The sequence below is a fragment of the Canis lupus genome, chromosome 9 (genome assembly GCF_011100685.1).
Source record: "Canis lupus familiaris isolate Mischka breed German Shepherd chromosome 9, alternate assembly UU_Cfam_GSD_1.0, whole genome shotgun sequence".
Classification (NCBI taxonomy): Eukaryota; Metazoa; Chordata; class Mammalia; order Carnivora; family Canidae; genus Canis; species Canis lupus.
The window spans coordinates 37,824,470-37,847,069 of record NC_049230.1 but is presented as its reverse complement, the minus strand read 5'-3'; the positions used below and the strand labels follow the sequence as shown (position 1 = coordinate 37,847,069).

The following is a 22,600-nucleotide window of genomic DNA, read 5'->3' as shown; positions in this document are numbered from 1 at the left end:
CAGGATTTCTGTGAGACTCATGCCAGAGCTTGGGCATGTTGCATGCCCAAGGGAGTGGCTGGCAGCTGCCTGGGCCATTCTTTCTTCTCTGACAGAAGGCAGCAGCTGGCCAGTGAATTGTCTTCCTGACCAGGACCCCTTGAATCAGGCAGGATGTATGGACCTGGACAAGGCCCTTTCTGGGCCTCAGTTTCTCTCTTATGAGAAACAATTAGCTTTGTCTCTGCCCCTTCCTCCTTCCCAGGAAGTGTGCAGAACACAAAGTAGATTTTATCAGAAGGAATTCTGGGCTTTGGAGAAAAGCACTAAGAGAATGACCAAACTCCCCAAATCACAATCATAGGAATAAGAAAAAGAAAGACATGGGATTAGTTTGGGAGTCCTGAAGAGGAAGTGTTCCCCAGAGTTGTAAGGAGGTTAGCTGTGATAATTTGGATTCATTATTGACTATAACCTCCATGGATTTTTAGCTGTGATTCAATTTTAGAAGTCCTGACTCTTTAGCAACCACTTCTGCCTCTGGAAGAGAAATTTCCTCTCTCTAGCACATATGGATGTGCTCTCTTTAGTCTGGGTCACGTTCACAAGTTTACCTGCCTATCTACCTCCCTGTACCGAAACAAACATGCACATGCTCATAGGAGATTGGAAAAAGCAGTGAATAGAAAATTTGGAGTGAGACAGACCTGGGTTTGAATCTTAATCTGTTCTTACTCTGTTATCCCTTGCAAGTCTACTAACCTCTCTGAGTTTCTGCCATTTTAAAACAGGACAATAATCCCTGCCTTTTCTGCTACCCCGATTTGCTATAGGGAGCAAACTAGACAATTATTAACTGTCAAATCCTATCAAGTGGTAGATATTGGGTGCATACATGCATGTATTCTCTGCACAGGTTCACGCTGGGATATGCTCATATCCAGATGACATACACAAGCCTGCCCTAGGACAAACACATGAGCACCTCCTTGCCAGGCAATGAGTGCTTTCTGGTTCAGTGCAGCCCCATCTATCCTAATCCTCATCACGATTTTGCAGGATTTTACAGGGCGCAGGGCGACAGCCTCTTCTGGTTTGTTTTTTACACACAGCAGGACCCAGGGGACTTGCAAGGAGCACAATAAAAGCCTAGCCAATCTGGCTCTGTGCCCCACTTCCCTTCCACATAAAGACTGTCTAACTGCCAGGCATCTGGCTTGAAAGGCTGGCCAGGACCTGCTCAGCATCTGCTGCTTTGCTTAAAAGACCTGCTAACAGGAAAGTGTCTGGTTCCTTTCCACCCCAAACAGGAAGTGCCTGCCACCGTCCAGAGGATAGGTCATTTGCAAGGAATCAACTCCTGCCGGTGCAGAGCCTCAGGGAAATCTTCGCAGGAGGCCTGCTCTCTAGGAAGGCTGGAGCAGAGCTCCAGGGACATCTCCTGGGGTAAGGGTGGGAGGGTGGTGATGATGGCTAGGACTGCTTACAGCCTGTGATACCTGGCACAGAGCCGGCTGTCAGTCTTTGAACAATGCTCTGTGAACTCTTACTTGGTGCTTGTGGGAGATGTAGCAAATTCCTACAGAAGGTCTTTGAGGGTGCCTGGGTGGCTCAGGTTAGGATCTCAGGGTCCTGGGATTGAGCCCTACATTAGGCTCCCAGCTTCTCTGGGAGTCTGCTTCTCCCTCTGCCCCTCCCAACTGCTCATGCTTTCTCTCATTCTCAAATAAATAAAATCTTTAAAAAAGGTCTTTGAGCTTGATGAGTTTACAGACAAGTCAGTCAGGTCATGCCATTTCCCCCCTCATTTATTTATTCATTCGTTAAATACAAGCACTCCCCCGCCCCCACCTTTTAGTGCCTACTGTTTTTTTTTTTTAAATTTTATTTATTTATTCATCAGAGACACAGAGAGGCAGAGACGTAGGCAGAGGGAGGAGCCGACTCCATGCAGGGAGCCTGATGTGGGACTCAATCCCAGGACCGCGGGGTCACACCCTGAGCCAAAGGCAGATGCTCAACCACTGAGCCACCCAGGCGTCCCAGTGCCTACTGTTTCAGGCACTATGTGACACACGCGAAGTTCAGAGGGGAACTAGGCAACCCAGCTGGAAAACAAATCAGCATCTAATCAGGTAGCAAGCCTCAAAAGATGTGGTACAACTAAGAGTTCCACAGGATTTCAAAAGAGACAAAAGATCATTGTGGTCTGGTTTTTACTCTGGTGGGAACAATAACCTTTCTGCCCCCTATGGTCCATTCTCAAGACAGCAGCCAGAGCAACGCCAGTAATACAAGTCAGATCCCATCGTGGCTCTGCTTAAGTGGCTCCCTCTCCTGGCTTCCCCTCTCACTCTAAGAAAGTTCACTGTCCTTACAGGGCCCTACAAGGGACTACACCTGCGGTGGAAGGGTTGGGAAGCCAAACAGGAGATGGAAGCAACTCAGAAATTTTTAACAGCAAGACTACCAGCCATAGGCTGGAGTGATGGAGGGAGGGTTGAAGGATTGAGGTTACAGAATCCCAGGAGTCAGGGTCACAGATAGAAATGCTCTCTGGAGAAGACAGATGCTGCTTGAGACACTGCTGATGGCAGAGAAGGACGGGGAGACATAACCCAGGCTTCTCCCTTTTTTCACCATCTGATTTTCCACCAAGTTGCCTATTGGCCGATTCTAGCTGGAAGCTACCACCTGAGGGAATCTCTGAAACTGGAAGGTAGCCTGGGGTGGGGGTAGGGGGTTAGCTCTCCAAGTGAGAACCTGAAGAATGGATCAAGGGCAAACAGGTCCTGTACTAAGACCTTTCCAGGTACAGTCTGCTAAAGCTGATGTGTAAAATGTACCTGCTGTCTTCCCTAACTGTGCAGAGTGAGGCCAGGATAGTGGATGCAGAGGGAGCAGGATCCTGTAACATGAAGAATGGCTGGGTGAAGATTAAAGTTGGTTCCAGTAATCATTCACAGGCAAAAGCCTGGAAGACAGGAGGCAACAGGACTCAATATGTGAATCAGTTCCTGGTAGAGAAGGCCCTTGGGAAGAAGCCCCAGAGCAATACAGACTTGGGAGGAGTTCTGTGTTTCATGTTTGAGAGACCAGGGATGCTGTAAAAAAGGACCCTGGGCTTGGGTCCAAAGGCCTGGATGTGAGCTCTGCTTCTGTCCCTAATTAGCTGTGTGAACTTGGTAAAGAGATTCACTTCCTGGAGCCCCAGTGTTCTCATCTACAAAATGTGGACAACAGTAATACCTGTTTCATGGAGCTGTCCAGAATATTGAAAGAAATAATGAATATAAAAATCTAAATGCCATTCCTCTGATTAGATTCCCCAGAAGTTCCACATTGTTGCTGTTTTAAGGATTTTATTTATTTATTCATGAGAGACGCAGAGAGAGAGAGAGGGGCAGAGACACAGGCTCCATACAGGGAGCCCGATATGGGACTCGATCCTGGGACTCCAGAATCACACCCTGGGCTGAAGGCGGCACTAAACCGCTAGGCCACCAGGGCTGCGCAGGATTTTATTTTTAAAGTAATCTCTACATCCAACGTGGGGCTTGAGCTCATCACCTGGAGATCGAGAATCACCTGCTCTTTGGATTGAGTCAACCAGGTGCCTCTTTTCTATTGTTTTTGATTTAGTATCCAAATTCCTCTGAGGCACACAAAGCTCTTCAAGATGTGGCTTCTGTGTACTTCTTTCACTCATCATTTATCACCACTGTCCACTTCTGCAGGTCTACAGACAAGCCAGACAGAACCACTTGCAATTCCTGGCACTTTTCTCTCTCATAGTCTCTGCAAATACAGCCCTTTCTACCCAGGAGCATGCTGTTCCTGATATACACCCCTGGCCTAATTCCTGTTCTTTCTTTGAAATTCAGCTTAGGAGGTATCTCCTTCAGGAAGCCTTCCTTAATACCTTGTCCATCCTTCGCGTGGGCTAGGTGCTCTTACTCTGTTCTCGGAGCACCGTCTGCATCTTCCAATTCTAACACATTCAGTGGTTTTTGGAATTAAAGGTTTGTACTGTGGGACGCCTGGGTGGCTCAGCAGTTGAGCGTCTGCCCTTGGCTCAGGGCGTGATCCTGGAGTCCCAGGATCGAGTCCCACATCGGGCTTCCTGCATGGAGCCTGCTTCTCCCTCTGCCTCTCTCTGTGTCTCTCATGAATAAATAAATAAAATTAAAAAAAAAAAAGGTTTTTATTGTCTTTTTTATGAGACTGGAGTTTCTGGAGGACAGGATCATTGTGCTTCCTATTTCTCTACCTCCAGGCCTTCCAAGGCCTGACATCAAGTAGACCTCAGGAGATGGCAGTTGAGTGAAGAATGCATACATGCATGAATGAATGAACTGATGGTACAAACTTAAGGGGACAATGATGAACAATACCTTTTGTATTTCCATCTTAAAAAAAAAACCCAATAGTAAAAAAATAAAATAAAAAAAGAACAATCTAGAAGTTTACCCCAACCCTAACACAATGCTCTCCTGTGATTGCACATGCCCATCATTTCCCCCTCTGGGTTGCCTTCCTCAGTGTACAGGCTGAATGGCTGAATCATTTTTAGTCATGAAGGAATTTTTATTCCTTTAACTTTGCTTGTTTGGACGTATCCAGAGAGCTCTGTGACCCTCGATATCTAAAGTTGAGTGTTCAATTACTGATAGTATAATGAGGAGAGATGACCTCATGTCATTTTTCTGACCTGAAGATGTTAATTCTGAACTTCTCCCTCTACCTTCACCTCCAGCTTGCTCCTCCTCCTGTTCTCCACCACAGTGAATGATATCACCATCTGACCACTCATCTAAGTGGGAAACTCGTAATTCACTTCTCACTCTCCCTTAGCTCCTCTCTCCCAAATTGGTCACTAGATCTTGCCCGGTCTACCACAGAATTATCTCAGGGATCTCTCTTCATTTACCTCTATCCCCAAGTTATAACATAATTCCAGGGCACTGTGATCTCTCCCCAGAATGATCGCATTGGCCCCCTTGCTTTTTTAGGCATCTATCATCTCCATTCATTTTTCATACTGCAGGCTGGAAATGCAAATGTGACCTTCCTTTAAAATCCTCTGGCTTCCCAGCGCCCTCAAGATAAAGCACAAACCCTAATGCACTGTATTTTGCAAGGTATGGACTATTTAGCCCTCTACTTTTCTGGCCTCTTCTACCATTCTTCCCTGGAGAGTAAACTCCAACCACACAGAATTACTTGTTTTACAACTAGTGTAAAGCGCTTTATTACCCCACTTCACTAGGTCAACTTCTCGCTCTTCTTCTCTGGCTCCATTCAGATGTTGCGATGCCCTTGGGGGAAAATGTCCTTTTGTACTCTCTGAGCTTTCACAGCCTCATTTCATACTCGGGAGCTCCAGCGCCCACCAGGCGAGTGCAGCGTAATGGTTAAATCCACAGGCAAAGGTGTCTGGTTACTGGGATTCGAATTCCACGTTGGCCATTTACTAGTTGTGCGACCTAGGGCAAGTGAGTAATCACGCCTGTAACGTCAGGATAATATTTCATCAGTGTGTTGTGAGAATTAAATGAGATGATGTAAGGTGCCGGATAATTAGAGCTGGCCATACGACAGCCCTGAAAACTAAAGCTCGACCTCCCACCCCACCACATTCTCAAGGCTGGGTACGCGTGTGGTTTCGTTTTTGTTTTTATGTATTCATGAGAGAGAGAGAGAGAGAGAGAGAGAGAGAGAGGCAGAGACACAGGCAGAGGGAGAAGCAGGCTCCTCGCAGGGAGCCCCATGAGGGACTCGATCCCGGATCCCAGATCCCAGAATCACGTCCTGGGCCGAAGGCAGACGCTCAACCGCTGAGCACCCAGGCGTCCCTGTGGTTTCGTTTTAATGCGCGCATTTGTTCCAGTCTCACCTTGTAGTCTGTTTCACTTGACAAGGTAGTTAGACCGGGAGGCGATCACGACTTTCCCGTCCCCGCGCTCGGCGACACCCAACGCCCCCAGGTGGCTCCAGCTGTCCGCAACCACCGCGGAGCGAGCGAGGGCATACCATTCAAAATTTCAGGGGAAAAGAGGCCTTTTCTAACCGAATAGTCCGTGTTTATAAGGCCTCCCCTCTTTCGCTTCCCAACCTCGAATTCTGTCAGCCGCAATAAAAGTCAGAAGTAGGACTGGAACTAGGACGGAGAGAGTAGGCTCGGCTCCCTCCCCCACGCTCCTGGCGGCTTTGGTACTTTCTCTTCTCAATTCCCTCTCAATAATGGTACCGCCCGCGGAGGGGAGAGGAGAGGCAGTTTCTGAAGTCCGCGGCGTTCGCAGGCTGGTGCTCGTACAGAACCACCCCTCGCGCCGTGGCGCGGTGGTACCGTCCTCCGGCCTCTGATTGGCTGCCGAGGCCCCGCAGTCGGGCTAAGCTCGCCGCGCCGCCCTCAGTACCGCTCCGGCCGCCGCGCCGCCTGGCTTTCCTATTCCTTGTTCTCGGCGGGCTCTGGGGGCTCCGCGCTGCGGCCGTTAGTCATGTCGGGTAGGTGACTCCTTCAGCGAGCAGCGGCAGCGGCGAGAAGGGGCCTGGCGGGGTTGGGCAGTCTTCCCGCCCACCTGGGGGCCCCGAGGGAGAGCCTCCGGCCCTGAGGGAGGCTTGGGGTGGGGGGGCGGCCGGGGCCGCCGCCATATTGGACTGGAGGGACGCACGCTCCCAACGCTCTCCGTCTGCAAATCTCGGCGGGAGCGCATCGGGCTCCCTCCTTTTTTTTGACCCTGTCCTTGGAACCTGAGGAGACGTGCAGCTCCCGGGGAGGGTGTGTGAGTTGGTGGGGGGGTAGGGTGGGGGGGGCGGAGGCCGTCTACGCCATCGCAGGGGCGGGGGGAGCCCGTGATTAGAGCATCCGCCTGAGAGAATCGGTGCTTCTGGTTCTCCGCTCCGCCTCAGATCTTTCAGCGAGGCCTCGGGCCAGCCGTCTCGCCGCCTCGTACCTCAGTTTCCCCATCTGTGAAGTGGAGCTGGGCCTTCCTGACTCACCCATTCATCAGGTGGGGGTCTTGACGCTCTGGGAGCCCTTTCAAAGGACGTTGCCTTGCACGAAATCCTACTTACCGACATTTCCCACTACCGCAGATCACTCGGATTTGAATGGGGGTGTTTGCATATAATTCAGCTTCCTCCTCACCCTCTTCATTTTTCTCCCCTTCCTCCAGTTGTTTATCTCCCACAAGAGCCTGAAAGAGAGCTTTTTCTATTCTGGATAGACTTCTGTAGGTACATGTGGCGTTCACCTTAAAGCATGCAGGCCAGAGGAAAGGCAGTCTTACACGAAAGGCAGTGATCTCTTCAGGGCAGTCAGTTCAGATCCTGCTAAACTCGAATACAAAGTCTGGAACACCAATGCTCTCTAGATTTAGCAGCCCTCGTTAACCGCACAAGATCCTCTGTTGTGGGCACCTCACAGGCTGCAGAGATCCAGCTATTCACTGGCTAGAAAACATCATGAGAGGTCACGTTTCACGTGGAAAAGCAGAACATTTCCTTGAAGCCCTACGATCGGGATGAAAGTGACTGCTGGCACAGTCTTACGTTTTTTAAGGGAGGACCTGTTGGTATTAAAAAAAGAACAAAAACAAAAAAACCCCAAAAAACCCCACAACCAAACAATCCCCCCTTCTCCTGCCCCCTGCAGATCCAGTCTTGTAGAAGGTTGGAAATGATGTGACAAAAAGCAAGTATCAGGCTGAGATGAGGCCAATTAACAAGACTGGCTGGACAGAAGAATAATAAACATTCCTCAGAGTAACATTAATGTTAAGCCTGAATATTGAGCTTTTGTGGAAGGGGGCACTTAGCTGATGGAAGAGGCTGTTAACTGCACAGGATTTCTCTCTTCTTTCAGCATTTAATCCTTGCACAAAGAAAAAAGTAGACATTGGTAGGTACATCTTTTACTGGGTGCATAATTTGGAATGAAGTCTGATAAAGCTCCACAGAAGTATCTAGAAGTATGTCCTTAGGAAGTGTGTGACCCATTCCATGGTTTGGAAAGAAAATAAAAAGATTGTCCTACCCTCATGGGGAAATTTATCGTTTTAACGGACATTAAAAACTATTGGTGTGTCTTGATTTTGAACATTTTTATTGGTGTAAAACAATCGCTATTTTTATCAGGACTGCGTAGCTTTTATGGAAGATTAAATTTTAGAGGTTACCATCTGCAAAATTCAGGATTATCAGTGTGTCATATTAGAGTGTAAGCTGGTTTATCCATTAGTAGTGATCTTCAAAGTACCAAGACACTAGATACTTGTCACTTTGTAAGTTAAGTTTTTTAAATAATAAGATTGGCTTTCACATGTAAAAAGAACATTATAGTAATTGATTGTTTCTAAATGAAGTCCATTAAAGTGAGAATCTTTAAGTTCTACTTAGTGTTATATACTGTTTATACATTTTGTGAAACATGTATGAAAATACTTCTGACTTTATAAAAAAGAAGCACTTTTTGACTTGTTTTTTGGTGAATGTTTCAGTTAATAAATGTTATAGTAAACTCCCCGTAAATAGCTAATTGCATTAAGTTTAGTTAATCCTTTAAACATTTGCAGGCTCAACCATTCCAGATGCCTGACAGAGAAAACTTATAAGGTTAATAAAATATAAGTGCTTACATAGTCCATAAATAAGTAAAAAGTGTAAATATTGTCAGATTCTCAGACATTCAAATATTGTTTACTAATGTGAACTATTTGACACCTTCAAGTTAGAATCAAATTTAATATCAGTTATACATACAAAAATTAACAAAATTTTGATACTTCTCATTTTGGCAATATGGCAGACCAAAATAAATTGAAAATCCTCTATCTACGAACACCAGAAGTGGAAGAATTTACAAAAAAGAAAGGGCAAGACCTAACTGCCAGAAATGAAGTAGAAGCCAGCCAGCTTAGAGCTAGCTTGACAGTTGCCCTGAAGAGGAGGGTGTAGGTCCCATCATTTAAAGACTTGGGTAAGGGGCAGAGGGAGAGGGAGAAGCAGGCCCCCAGCTGAGCTGGGAGCTGATTTGGTGCCATTCCCAGGACTCCATGATCATGACTTGAGCTAAAGGCAGACACTTAACCAACTGAGCCACCCAGGCGCCCTGAGACTTTATCACCCAAGTAACTAAGGATAGATGAAACCTTGAGACTGTTAGAGTCAGGTAGTGGGAACTGAGACCTTATATAAACCTAGATGTTTGAAAGACTGTCTTTAGACAGTGAAAGAATAAACTAGAAAAAAAAAAAACCTTTGTATCAGCATAACGGATAATAAGGAACCTTGGGCCCTGAGTGAAAAAAGTCTTTTCCTGAGAATTTGTAACCTGGGAACTGTGCTTCATACAATTTGGGTGTGTATTTAGGCTAGTTATGGGAGTCCAGGAAGACTTAAGCCAAGAAATTAACAAAAATTGGTTCTGGGCTGGTAATAACCTTGGGGCTCCTGGTAGAAACAAATGAAAAACCTTTTCTGGAGGAAATTTCACAGCCTAGGTCACAGGACTTTTCTAGGAAAAATAAGATTCACAAAAGATTCACATTAAAGAATTAGAGAACTCAGAAACAGTTCACCAAAATGAGAGTTTGAGATAAACGAGGTTAGAACCCTTAGCAGGTAATATGAAAGCAAATCTATGTTTGAAATTGTTAAAAACCTAACAGAAGGGGATCCCTGGGTGGCGCAGCAGTTTGGCGCCTGCCTTTGGCCCAGGGCGCGATCCCGGAGACCTGGGATCGAATCCCACATCGGGCTCCCGGTGCATGGAGCCTGCTTCTCCCTCTGCCTGTGTCTCTGTGCCTCTCTCTCTCTGTGTGACTATCATAAAAAAAAAAAAAAAAAAAAAAAAAAAAAAAAAAAACCTAACAGAAGGAGTCAACCCTAAGACCAAGATATTATGAAGAAAGGTCATGTAGATTTAAAAAAAACCGAGTAGGGATGCCTGGGTGGCTCAGCGGTTGAGCATCTGCTTTGGGCTCAGAGTGTGATCCCGGAGTTCCGGGATCGAGTCCCACTTCGGGCTCCCTGTGAGGAGCCTGCTTCTGTCTCTGCCTATGTCTCTGCCTCTCTGGTGTGTTTCTCATGAATAAATAAATAACAATCTTAAAAAAAAAATAAAAAGAACCAAGTATATCTACTAGAAGTAGAAACTGTGGTTAAGTTGAATTGCAGACCTAGCAGAAGAAATTAGTGAAGTAGAAGACAATTACCCACAATCCAATTCAGGAGATAAAAAACAAGATTAAGAAACAGGTTAAGAAGCAATGTCATACATTTAATATGTGTATAATATATCTTCTAAGAGAATAGGAATCAATATTAGAGTTGAGAATTCTCTAAGATTGATGAGTATTTTGAATCAATAAGTAGTTTCAAATGTGAGACATTACAAATCAGTTAATACCTAGATACGTTGATGTGAAGCTTTAGATTATGAAATACCAATTGCCTACCAGAGGAAGATTGGTAGACTTTAAAGTTCTAAGAAACTGGAAAATAATGAGATGACCCCAAGTCTAAAGACTAAGAATACCACTTTCAGGCCTTTGCCAAAGGAGCTAAAGAAAAATTGAATCCAGAAAGGAGAAATAGCATGCAAAAAACAATAGAAGCAAACACAGTAAATAAAAAGCAAGTATTAACAGAATGGAACATTGAAGTTAAGGTGATTACATTTGGAAGTTAAAAAATGGAAGCAAAATAACATGTGAAGGCTGTGGTTGCTTGCCATTGTAGTATTGTGATTAATTCTAGTGAAGGTTGAAGATCATTTTGAATTTTGTCAAGAGTGCATGTTAAAAATTGAACATATTAAATTATGAGTGATAACATTAAAAAAAATTGAATGTTTATCTTCCAAAGCAATAGGGGAAAAAGTAAAGAACATCTAGTAGGAGGCAGGAAAGGAGTTACAAGGAAAAAGAAAACCCTAGTAAGTAAAATCTAGTATATAGGCATGTAAGAGTAAATAAAAAGTAGTAGTAAAAAATGTGAAAACGCCAGTTGAAAGTTTCACAGTGGGGAAAAAATGATCTGTATATTGTTCAGAAATGATATACCTAAAACAAGAATAAGAAATGTTGGAAATATAGAAATAGAAGATTAACCAGGCAAACACCAACCAAAAGCAAGATTGTTTAGTTATATTAACAGTCAAAATAAAGTTTGGACATTTTTTGTCATAATGTAATGTTAAAAGGATATTCATCACAAGTATGTAAATCTGTACTTTCATCTGCGTGACAGTATAGCCTCAAAATACAGAAAGCAAAAAAAAAAAAATAGAATTGACAAGTCTATGGCTAAATGGAGGTTTTTTTTTTTTTTAGTATACCTTTCTGTGTCGTTAATAGGTTAAGTGGACCGAATGTTATTAGTATGAAATAACCAACAAGTATCTAGACTTAACAGAATTGACTCAACATTTAGGAAATACACAGTTCTTTTCAAGCACATTAGGGGCATTTATGCAAGTAAAATCTTTACCAAGGGGGAAAAGCAAAAAAGAGCAAATCCTAATAAGTACCAGGAATAATAGAGAAAATATCTTTTCTGGCTGCAATAACTGGAAGACAAAAACAGAATCAAAACCCTATACACTTGGAAATGAAAGCATTTCTAAATCATGGATTCAGACACAAGGTTCATTAAGAGCAGTAGTTTGAAATACTGTAAATAATATTTACAAACTCATTTTCTTTGATGAATATAAGACCTCTGTATTTCCTCATTATTTATACTAAGGGCCGTACTTACTAGTCAATATATATATTTTCTGGAGTTTTAAAGTCAGCCAACTAAAGTCATATAAAAAATTACAAAATTTCAGAGGACCAAGGTGACTGGGTTAAAATTATTAACTCATACTTCCTGGATTTGAGCCAGGGTTACATGACCTATATGCTGTGTACTTATATAATTTTGCTTGAGTGAAAGGGAAATAAACAGATCTTGGACTCCACTCTCATTGGGAGAACCCCCATCTATGCCTTGTGATGTAATTGAAGCCAAAGCTGCTTTTATCCCCAGGGTACCTTAAGTTTTACACATACACCCCATCTTGCCCTTCATAATTCTTTTTATTTTTTTATTTTTTTAATTTTTTTTTCATAATTCTTTTTAGTTTCTGATTTGGTTGAAGCTAATTGCCTTTCTCATTTGGTGGCTGTATCTAATCTCTGGTCCAATTAGATTCTGAGTGCTTTTCTTTTTTTTTTTTTTTTTTTTTTTTTATGATAGACACAGAGAGAGAGAGAGGCAGAGACACAGGCAGAGGGAGAAGCAGGCTCCATGCACTGGGAGCCTGATGTGGGATTCGATCCCGGGTCTCCAGGATCGCGCCCTGGGCCAAAGGCAGGCGCCAAACCACTGCGCCACCCAGGGATCCCTCTGAGTGCTTTTCATAGTGTATTTGGTTAATTAGCTATGAATCTGTGGTCATTTTATTATGGGTATGGCAGTGATGCATAATTTATTTTTCATCTCAGCCTTAAGTCCTTTACATTCATAGAAGGAAGTAGTTTGTCAGGATTTCATTCAATATTCTTATAATTAAGGATTTAGAAGAATAATCTTGTTGAATCTGATTGTATATTTCTGTTACTGATGAGTGGCAAATTTGATGTCCTCTATTTCTACTGCCAGCGGCAATGTTTTCATATTGTAGCTTTATGTGAATTGAATGAAGATGTCACTCATTTGATTTCTGGTGGGTTTTCAGAACTGTTTGACAGCAAATGATTTTGTTTCATGTTGGATGAGATTGGCCCTAATGGTCAGTAGTTTCAGATGGAGTGATTTTTTGCAGTTGTAAGAATGTTTCATATAATATTACTTTTATTCATTACTAATAAGCTTAGGTCATTCGTTTGACAGTAGAAACGTAAAGGACAGAGCCTCTTCAAAAGTTTTTGATATACCTGACATTTTGAATTATTGAGAAAAGCTCATGGTTAAAAAAAGTTTTTTTGACATTATTTAATTAAGTCTTGCATTCCTTGGTAGCTTTTATTGCTGGAAAGGAAGCGCGAAGCAGGTATTGCTGAGTTGGTGTACCAGTTGGTCAAGTCCTTGGAAGCTTGGTAAAGTTTGGGCTAAACAACTAACTTAGCTGCTTTTACCAAAGTTCAGAAATCTATTAGTTGCTGCTGGCAGCCAAACCAGTCCATTATAGGGGAATGAAGTCTGTTGGGCTGCTGAGGATTCACAAGTCAATGTAATCCTGGGGATTTATCTTGTCAGAGTGTAGCCCACTACACCCCCCCCACCCCCCACCCCCCCCACCCCCCCACCCCCCATTTTTTGGTCTTGATTAGTTTCAGTAGATGTCTTTTTGTATATACAGGTAGCTTGAGTTGAGCTTTTGTTAAAAAAGGATGAATTTTTCTTTGATGGTTATATATTTGTTCACTTGGTTCTTGTGACCATCAGGACACATTTAATAGAATGCTCTTTTTCAAAGATATAGTTACTGTAAATACAGTAATTTTAACTAGTTTTTTTCCTGTTTCTACTACATTTTCTTAACACATTTCATCTATAAAAGCTAAAGTCAGCCTTTGAGGGAAGCATCATTTTAAATAAGATTTAAAATTCTTTTTATGTGTTTTAGATTCTGGAACTTACGGTCAGTCTGGGGGTGACCAGCAAAGGTAAAGTATACACATTTTAATAATACTATGTAAGAGTAGAACTGAGGGGGATAAAGATAATGTTTAGTCAAGCATTCCTTTTGAGATTTGGTATCTGGATTTCTTAGAGTTAAATGTTAGCTTGTCAAGGGGGAAAGGCCTGTGTACATATGTACTAAAACATTTTTTCCTTTTTAAAAAAGCCACTTGAATCTGTAAATACAGGAGCCCCCTAGAGATTAAAACAAATCTCATAGATATTTTATAGTATGTTTACTTCAGGAAATTTTTAAAATGAAACTATTAAAAAGATTTAAACAATTGAACTATATAACAGGTTCTTAAAGCATTTCAGGTTATTTTTTTTTTTTTAAGATTTTATTTATTTGTTTATTTATTTATTTATTTGACAGAGAGGGAGAGCACAAGCAGGAGGAGTGGCAGGCAGAGGGAGAGGGAGAAGCGGCTTCCTGTGGAGCAGAGAGCCCAATGTGGCACTTGATCCCAGGACTCTGAGATAATGACCTGAGCAGAAGGCAGATGCTTAATCATCTGAGCCACCCAGGCGCCCCAGCATTTCAGTTTTTGATTGTATATAATATGTTATTTATTTTTCAGAGCAGATTTTCTTTAAGCACTATAATAGAAATGTTGAGCATTTTAAAAGGACTCCTTGCCATGCTTAAAATAAAAAGAAAAGTCTGTTTTTATGTGACTGTATGCATGCAGTGGGTTCTTTTACTTGCCAGAAACACAGCCTTCAAGTTACACTATAAATGTTTTTGCATCTCAACGTGAGATATTCAGAATAGCATCTCAGGTGTCTTCTGTCCTCAAGTTTTGATATTCATAAGAACAAAACTGGTTTGACTTACTTTTCTGTTCTCATAGAGTAGTGCTAACCTCATAATAGGCAACTAGCAAATGTTTATTCAGTGAAATATATTTTATAAAGCTAAATTCTGTTAGCACTTTATAGCTCTGGATTGATAAAAAAGATTTTTTTTTTTTTTTTTTTGCAAATATTTAGGCGGGGGGGGACATATTTTGAGAAAGTTTGTTTCTGACTTGTTAGAATTTACATGCTGTAAAATTAAAGTTCAAATCTGAGGAAGGTAAATTGATTCAGTCAACAAACTATATGCCAGACTGTGTTATGACACTGGAGATACAATATAATTTTATTCTGTGATAGTACTCTGAAGATATACATGCTTTTAATTACTGAGGCAGAAATTGGACTTTTAGTGCCTATAGTGCCTTTTCTAGGAATTGAAAGGTAGATTTAAGATGGTGAGAAGAAATTAATCTGTGAAAACATAGCTAATTTGATTAAAGTGTTAACTTAAAAAGTTATTTTTCTGTCTCAGATTTTTATTATGGGTCTTGCTTCCATGTAATCCCTCCCCACACCCAAGTATAATTCTCTTGAGATTTTCTAGTTCGTTTATTTATTTATTTATTTATTTAGATTTTCTAGTTCTAACCTAGTTACATTTGTGAAAGATTGTCAAAGCTAAACTTTAGGTGCTTGTTTGGTATTCAAGAGTCTGGGAGTGACTTCATTTATGTCTTAACAGTCTGGTCATCACCTTTCAATTTAGACTCTAAAAGACAGACATATTGGCCATTGCTCAGAGGAGAAGCTTGTACAGAGTTGAAAATTGAAAATGAAGATAGGGTTTTTTTTTAAGCTTTTAAGTTCTAGCATATCTCTTTCAAGTACATTTTTCTTTTACAGTTATTCTTCCTATGGAAATCAAGGCAGCCAAGGTTATGGACAAGCACCACAAGTAGGTTAAAATATAAATTGTGCTTTTTTAAATAGTAATTTTAACTAAGTAGAGAATGAAATTTTTATTTACCTAAATTTCAGAGCTATTCTGGCTATGGACAAACTACTGATTCCTCATATGGACAGAACTATGGCGGCTACTCCAGCTATGGACAAAGCCAGTCAGGTTCGATTGGTTTGTTAAATTTGCTTTTTTAGAAATTAAAAAATCAGAACATTTACTAAATGGTATATCTTTCCAATCTTTAGGTTATTCACAATCCTACAGTGGTTATGAGAACCAAAAGCAGAGCTCATATGGCCAGCCGTCTTACAATAACCAGGGACAGCAAAACACGGAATCATCAGGAGGGTAAGGAAACAGTAAAAGCACTAAGATTGTGTTGGGCAGTGGAAATAATACTTTGGGTATTAAATAGACTTCACCATCAAACTCCTAGCTTTGCACATTTTTTCCAGAAAAGTTTTGAAGTATGAATTTCATAGTTTTGTGTTATGAAGAATGTGGAAATTGTCAGCATTGTGGTTTGATTCTTATGAAATGTGTTATTTGTAAAATTACTGTTTAGCTGTATATGAATGCATATGGTTTAAATGTTAAAAAAAATTGGATTTCTGCTTTATATCTGAGATTAAATAAAAACCTAGGTATACAAGGAGACTTGTCAGTGCTTTTATTTCCATTTTAGTTTTTTAGCCATTTTAATGTATTACCTTTTCAGAGACAAAAAAATCAAAAAGTGCTAAAACCTGTCCACACATTTCAGATACTCCAAATATGCTTTCTGTGTTAGTATAGGTAGGTGAATATTTACTAACAAGTGTACAGGTTTTATGATTTTCTTTTCTTAATTTTTGTTTTCATTTTATAGTTTTTTTTTTTTTTAAGTTTCAGATATGGGGAGCTTGTTCTTTCTTAAAAATTTTTTTTGAAAGATTTTTATTTATTCATGAGAGATACAGAGAGAGGCAGAGACATAGGCAGAGAGAGAAGCAGGCTCCATGCAGGGAGCCTGATGTGGGACTTGATCCTGGAACTCCAGGATCATGCCCTGGGCCAAAGGCAGGTGCTTAACCACTGAGCCACCCAGGCATCCCTTTTTAAGAAATTTTTTAATTAGTTTTTAAAAATTGTGCTTTGCATTTTGTGAAATGCTTTTGCATTCTCTGATTTAATTGATACTTGACCACTATGAGAGTGTGTCAGTAATTATCCCCATTTTGTAGAGGTTAAAGAGAAGTTAAGATTATGTATTTTATTAAGTTACATAGCTAAAAAATTATGCAAAAACTGAGGTCATAAGTTATTCTCTCTGCAGTGAAAAAATTATTCTAAGTGAAATCAGTTAAATAAAAGCATTGGGGAAAGATTTATGAGATCATGTTGTCAGTCTTACAGATATGAGAGTGTTTTGAAAAGTAGAGTGTGGAGTACAAATGTAGGGAATAATTCTCAGCATGTTATGTCAAAACAACTCTTTAAGTCCTGTTGGTTAGTTTTAAATTTAGGAGAGTCCTTTTATAAGGATGTGTTTTTGGAAGCATGACCTGTTAAGTGCAGGCCAAAGAGAAGTTTTAGATTTGGTTTGACAACCATTTTATTTTTTTAATTTTAAGTTTTTATTATTTATTTTTAAATTTTTTAAAAATTTATTTGAGAGACAGTATGTATGTATGCATGCAAATGGGGAAGAGGCAGAGGAATAGGGAGAGAGAATCTCAAGCAGGGTCCTCACTGAGTGTGAAGCCCACTGTGGGGCTCCATCTTGTGACTCTGAGACGCTTAAGTGACTGAGCCATCCAGGTTCCCCTAATTTTTTTTTTTTTTTTACAATTTTATTTTATTGAAAGATTTTATTAGAGAGAGAGTGAGCATGAACAGGGAGAGGGGCAGAGAGAAGCCAACTCCCCACTGGGCAGAGAGACTGATAACAGTCTCCACCCTGGGATCATGACCTGAGCTGAAGGCAACACTTAACTGAGCTACCCAGGCACCTCTTGACAACCATTTTTTTTTTTTTTTTTTTGACAACCATTTTAAAGTGAAGGGCTAGGGTTCTGGCCACTGATGTGATGTGCTTTGGACAGGGAGTTTGGGGAACATAGTGATCTTTATTTATTAGATTGCTCTGATCATCTGATGTGGAATAAGATGTGACTTAAGTTATGAGACTTTTTGTTCCCTTTCTTTAAAAGTAAACATTAGAACTCAAATTCAATTAAATGTTCTTTTCAACATTCCCATCCTGATAACAGGCAAATTAATAGTTGTATTGCTTAAAACATACTTAGAAATTTCTTTTTGAATTGCTAGAGATAGTAAAGCAGTCTCATTTTTTGGTAGACTAGTTTCACATAAAAAATGGCATCACAAAGCAAGTTCCTTCCTCTAAAAGGAATTTATCTGAATGATAAGTTCCTTTTTTTTTTTTTTTCTTTAAGATTTTGTTTTAAGTAATCTCTTCCCCCCACATGGGGCTCATACCCACAATCCCAAGATAAAAGTCTCATGCTTCACTGATTAAGCCAGCCAGGCACCACTTATTGTTTTCTGAAATTTATCATTGAAGATATTTAGGAGAATGTACCATTGGTTCTAAAGATAATTATAAGAAAATAGTACCCAAAATATTATGAGATAACATTGTTAAAGATTAAGTGATAGAGAGCCTTTTAATATAACTGTTAAAAGGACTCAGCACTTGGGGTTCCTGGGTGGCTCAGTCAGTTAAGCGTCTGCCTTAGGCTCAGGTCATGATCCCAGGGTCCTGGGGTTGAGCCCCACATCACTTCTCTGCTCAGCAGTGGGGAATCTGTTCCTTCTCCCTCTGCCCTCTTCTCCCTCCTCCCCCCGCTCGTGCTCTTGCTCTCAAATAAATAAATAAAATCTTAAAAGGACTTAGCACTTGTGATATATTTGTTTAAAGAATGAGATATATTACTGTACTTTGTGGCATCTTTAGTTTTTTTTTTTTTTTTTTTTTTAAATTCAAAGGAATGGTAAAAGCCATAGTGATTTTTTTGCTTGACTAATGTTTTCAAAGGTCCATGTGGTTTGTGTCATACTATGGAACCTCTTCAATGATGGTGAAATGGAATTGTTTGAAGGTCATTCCATTGCTGATAAGGAGATTTTGTAGATAAAATAACTAAATGATTTGGTCCAGAAAGTGGTATTAGGGGCGCCTGGGTGGTTTAGTTGGTTAAGTATCTATCTGACTCTTGATTTTGGCTCAGGTCATGATCTCAGGGTTGTGAGATCCAGCTCTGTGTTGGGCTCTGTGCTTAGTGGGAATCTGCTTCAGATTCTCTTTCCTGCTCTGCCCTTCCCCCTTGCATTCTCTTTCTCTCTAGCAAATAAATACATCTTTTTTTTTTGGGGGGGGGGGTTTATTTATTTATTCATGAGAAACACAGAGAGGCAGAGACATAGGCAGATGGAGAAGCAGGCTCCCCACAAAGGATCCCGATTTGGGACTCGATCCAGCATCCCAGGATCACGCCCTGGGCCAAAGGCAGACGCCCACCGCTGAGCCACCCAGGTGTCGCTACATCTTTTTTTTTTTTTTTTTTTTTTTAAATAGTATTAAATATGATTGAGGTCAGCCTGGTCAGGCCTCTCGATCTCAGTCGATTTACTACAGTGAACATAATTCTATAAAATTTCAAATTCTTGATTTCTGTTTAGCCAAGGTGGAAGAGCGCCTTCATATGACCAGTCAGACTATGGTCAACAAGATTCGTATGACCAACAGTCAGGCTATGACCAACATCAAGGTTCATATGATGAGCAGTCAAATTATGGTCCACAGCATGATTCCTATAATCAAAATCAGCAGTCCTACCATTCACAAAGGGATAATTACAGCCACCACACACAAGGTATGATATAATGACCTTTTATTCTTTTTTCCCCTCATAGAATTGTATTGAGTTTTGGATTAAAAGACCTACATAGGATTTCAACTGTTTGTAAAAATTCAGAGTGCCCTTGAATAAATGTGCTTCTGGTACAGCCATCAAAGCTATTTTATTAGATTTCTATTTCTGAACTTCTCAGACTCCCCAAAGGTCATGTGACTTTTTGATAACTGATGACATGAATTTCATTTCTTGCGTTAATAACTGATCATTTGATGATGTTGCTCCTACCATTTGTTTTGATGGTGGTATACTTTATTTAGGGAAATTATGATTCTGTATTAGCCTTCTCTCACCACATCTAAGAAGGACCAGCCATTCTATAACTTGTTTTCTTACAGCACTTGGAATATACTACTGATACTTAGAAATCTGTTCATGTCATGGAAGTGAATGCTTCAGGGGACATAAGTCCTGTCTTAACTCATTTATCCCTTCACTGCCTAGTATAGGGCCTGGCTCATAGTAGTTGTTTAATAAATATTTGTTGAATAAGTGAATGAGTAAAAGTGGAAGCTCATTCACCGAATATCTTCAGTGAATATAGTCTCTGAATATGTCTCAGAAAATCCAATTATTTCTTGTCCATGCTTGACTTATATTTAAGTATTTTTGAGGTGAAGGAATAACTTTTAAGATTTGGGCTATGCTTTTCATCTAATATAAGAATTTGTACCTAATGTTGTACTGGAACTCAACTACTTTTTATCATCCATGACATCAAGCGGTGATACCCATGTCACCGTTTTGCTATCTGACCATAGCAGAATGGAATTTGACACAGATATAATTCTCAAACATATTTAATTCTAGGTGGTTCTGAGTTCTGCATACATGTGCCATTTTCCAAAGGGTATAATATGTGACCTAAAGAGCCATTTAAGTTTATGTTACGGGAAGCCTTTGTCAAAAATTACAATGGTTACTTATTCATGTGTATATTATTTTTTCTTTTTATAGATGACCGTCGTGATGTGAGTAGGTATGGAGAAGATAATAGAGGATATGGCGGGTCACAGGGAGGAGGTAGAGGGCGTGGGGGATATGACAAGGATGGAAGAGGTCCTATGACAGGATCAAGGTAAGTATTTAAGTATAGGTGCCTACATTTCTTCTCTTTCTTTTTTCAATTAAAAAAATTTTTTATTGTTTTACTTAGCTGGTTTGATTCCAGCATCTGATTCAGTTAAGAGGCCTAAATAAAATAGATTATGTTGTAGAGAAGAAGGCAGAAATTCAAAATTTATTTTCAGTCTTAAGATGTCATATAAATTACCTCAGAATAGGCTATACTAGCAGTTTGTTTATGTGGTGTATATTAAACACCAGTGGGGAAAATTCCCCTGTTATGGTTGTGATTAAACCACTTAACTATGTTTCTCCTGCCAGAGCTATAGAGTCTAAATTCCTTTAAAAGATGACTCTGAGAAATCCAAGTATATTATATGTAAAACATAAAAAAAGGTAAGTTAATTTTAGATTGGAGTGCAGAGAGGCTATTCCTTAATCTTGAATCCCCTTGGGAAGGGAAAATATTAGGAGGCAATATCAGGTATATAAAGGTGGGGTTGGCAAATGAGAAAGATTTTATGTACTTAAACTATTTTGTCTCCCTTCTAAGTAAATAATTATTGAAATAATTAGTGCAGCATCACCTCATATTGTGTATTTTGTTCAGACTAAGCTATGGAAAAGATGACTTTAATTCAGTTTTTCTTTTCCCCGTTGCTAGTCCCAGGTTTTGGGACTTAATTTTGGCATATGTCATGAAAGCTGGTTACAAAATCACTTTTAAATATATCTGTAAATCTAGCACTTTGGTCCTAAAAACAAGAATGAAAAAATAATTGACATTTGTTGTCCTCAGTTGAGGTTTGCAGGTTACAAATTAATGTGTAAAATGCACAGGCTTAAAAGATAGTATGTGTTCCTTGGGAATTGGAATTGTTAGTGGCTTATTAACTGACACTTGATAACATATCAGTACCAGTTCACTCTTTTGCTCCTTAGGGACTGCCTGTCCCCTGAGATGAACTGAGAAACAAAACCAGTTACATACAGCACTGTTACTTCCAAGTGAGCCAGGAATTGGATCACAGACTTGTATTTTTCTGTGTTTAGTGTACGGTACTTTGATATTATGGCAAACTAAAGCCTAAACATATTTGGTAAACTTTTATAAAAGTCCTTTGGTTGATAGCCAAAGTCAGTTTACAGTATATAAATATATTATTGTATGCTCTTCATTATCAAAGTGAGCAGCCTGCCATCATGTGGATATAAATGAACAATGTAAAGTGACATGGTGCTCACTTTCTACTTAATAGCCTCATTCACATCCCAGACAGAATCCCAAACAAGATAGCCAATAGGTATATTTAATTTTCCAGTTAAATGTTTTAGATAATTGGCTTCTTGGGAATGCTGTATGTTTTATAGTATATCGTAGGTTTAATTTTCTTCATAAGGAAATTATATCCTATCAATTATTTATTAAATTCTGACTGTGAGAGTGGTAGAACCCACTTTTCAGGAAGAGGAGGAGGGTAGGGAAATCTTTATTTTTTTTATTTTTTATTTTTTTGGGAAATCTTGAACAAAACATTTTCATCTTTGAGAGATCACTCATCTTAGAGATTTGAAAGGACCTTGAATGAATCTCCTAATAAAAGAGAGAAGATCCATACCTTAACCATCTTGAGAGTTGCATTTTTAATAACTTTTATAACCTCCTTGGCGTCCTATTTCAGTATAATTTCAGTATGACTTTTGGTCTAGATACTTGATCATGAACTAAACTTCTGATTTTCAGATGGTTTTATTTAGCCTTAGAACCTCTTCACACATTATCTTATGCAGAAGCCCACTATATATTAGGTCAAAATGATACTGATCTGGTTCAGGGTAAGACTGGGGGAGGGTGTCTTGCCCAATTGCTATCTATACCCTATTCTGCCCCTCCACCCAAGCCAAAAAATGGGATGTTCATGAAAGACCTTTTTAAGGAATCCATGTTGATGATGATATGATGATTCTCTATATTGGGTTGGTAAGTTTTTTATGTGAAAGGCCATGTAGTAAATATTTTAGGCTTTTTGGGCCATAAGATTTCTGTTATAACTGCTCACCTCTGCCCTTATAGCACCAAAGTAGCCATAGACAATATATAAATAAACATGGTTGTTTTCCAATAAAACTTCATTTATGCATATGGAAATTTGAAGTTCGTATAATTTTCACATGTCACAGTATGTTACTCAAGATGTGC

At 40.1% G+C, this 22,600-nt stretch overlaps 2 protein-coding genes across 3 annotated transcripts in view; one reads left to right on the top strand and one right to left on the bottom strand.

Moving 5' to 3' along the window:
* MMP28 (matrix metallopeptidase 28) overlaps positions 1 to 6,214 on the bottom strand; it is a 34,356-nt gene extending 28,142 nt beyond the window's left edge. The window contains exons 1-2 of one of the 2 annotated variants that reach the window (XM_038548082.1): positions 5,876 to 6,214; positions 5,236 to 5,488 (exon numbers count right to left, since the gene is read on the bottom strand). The gene's annotated coding sequence lies outside the window, so the exon portion shown is untranslated. The remainder of the gene's footprint in view (positions 1 to 5,235; positions 5,489 to 5,875) is intronic. The other variant, XM_038548081.1, reaches the window with a different exon arrangement.
* Positions 6,215 to 6,294: 80 nt separating this feature from the next.
* TAF15 (TATA-box binding protein associated factor 15) overlaps positions 6,295 to 22,600 on the top strand; it is a 30,286-nt gene continuing 13,980 nt past the window's right edge. The window contains exons 1-7 of the mRNA XM_038548084.1: positions 6,295 to 6,486; positions 13,598 to 13,637; positions 15,358 to 15,409; positions 15,493 to 15,577; positions 15,661 to 15,763; positions 19,100 to 19,293; positions 20,293 to 20,413. Of these exons, the coding sequence (XP_038404012.1) occupies positions 6,480 to 6,486; positions 13,598 to 13,637; positions 15,358 to 15,409; positions 15,493 to 15,577; positions 15,661 to 15,763; positions 19,100 to 19,293; positions 20,293 to 20,413 (602 nt within the window). The 5' untranslated portion in view covers positions 6,295 to 6,479. The remainder of the gene's footprint in view (positions 6,487 to 13,597; positions 13,638 to 15,357; positions 15,410 to 15,492; positions 15,578 to 15,660; positions 15,764 to 19,099; positions 19,294 to 20,292; positions 20,414 to 22,600) is intronic.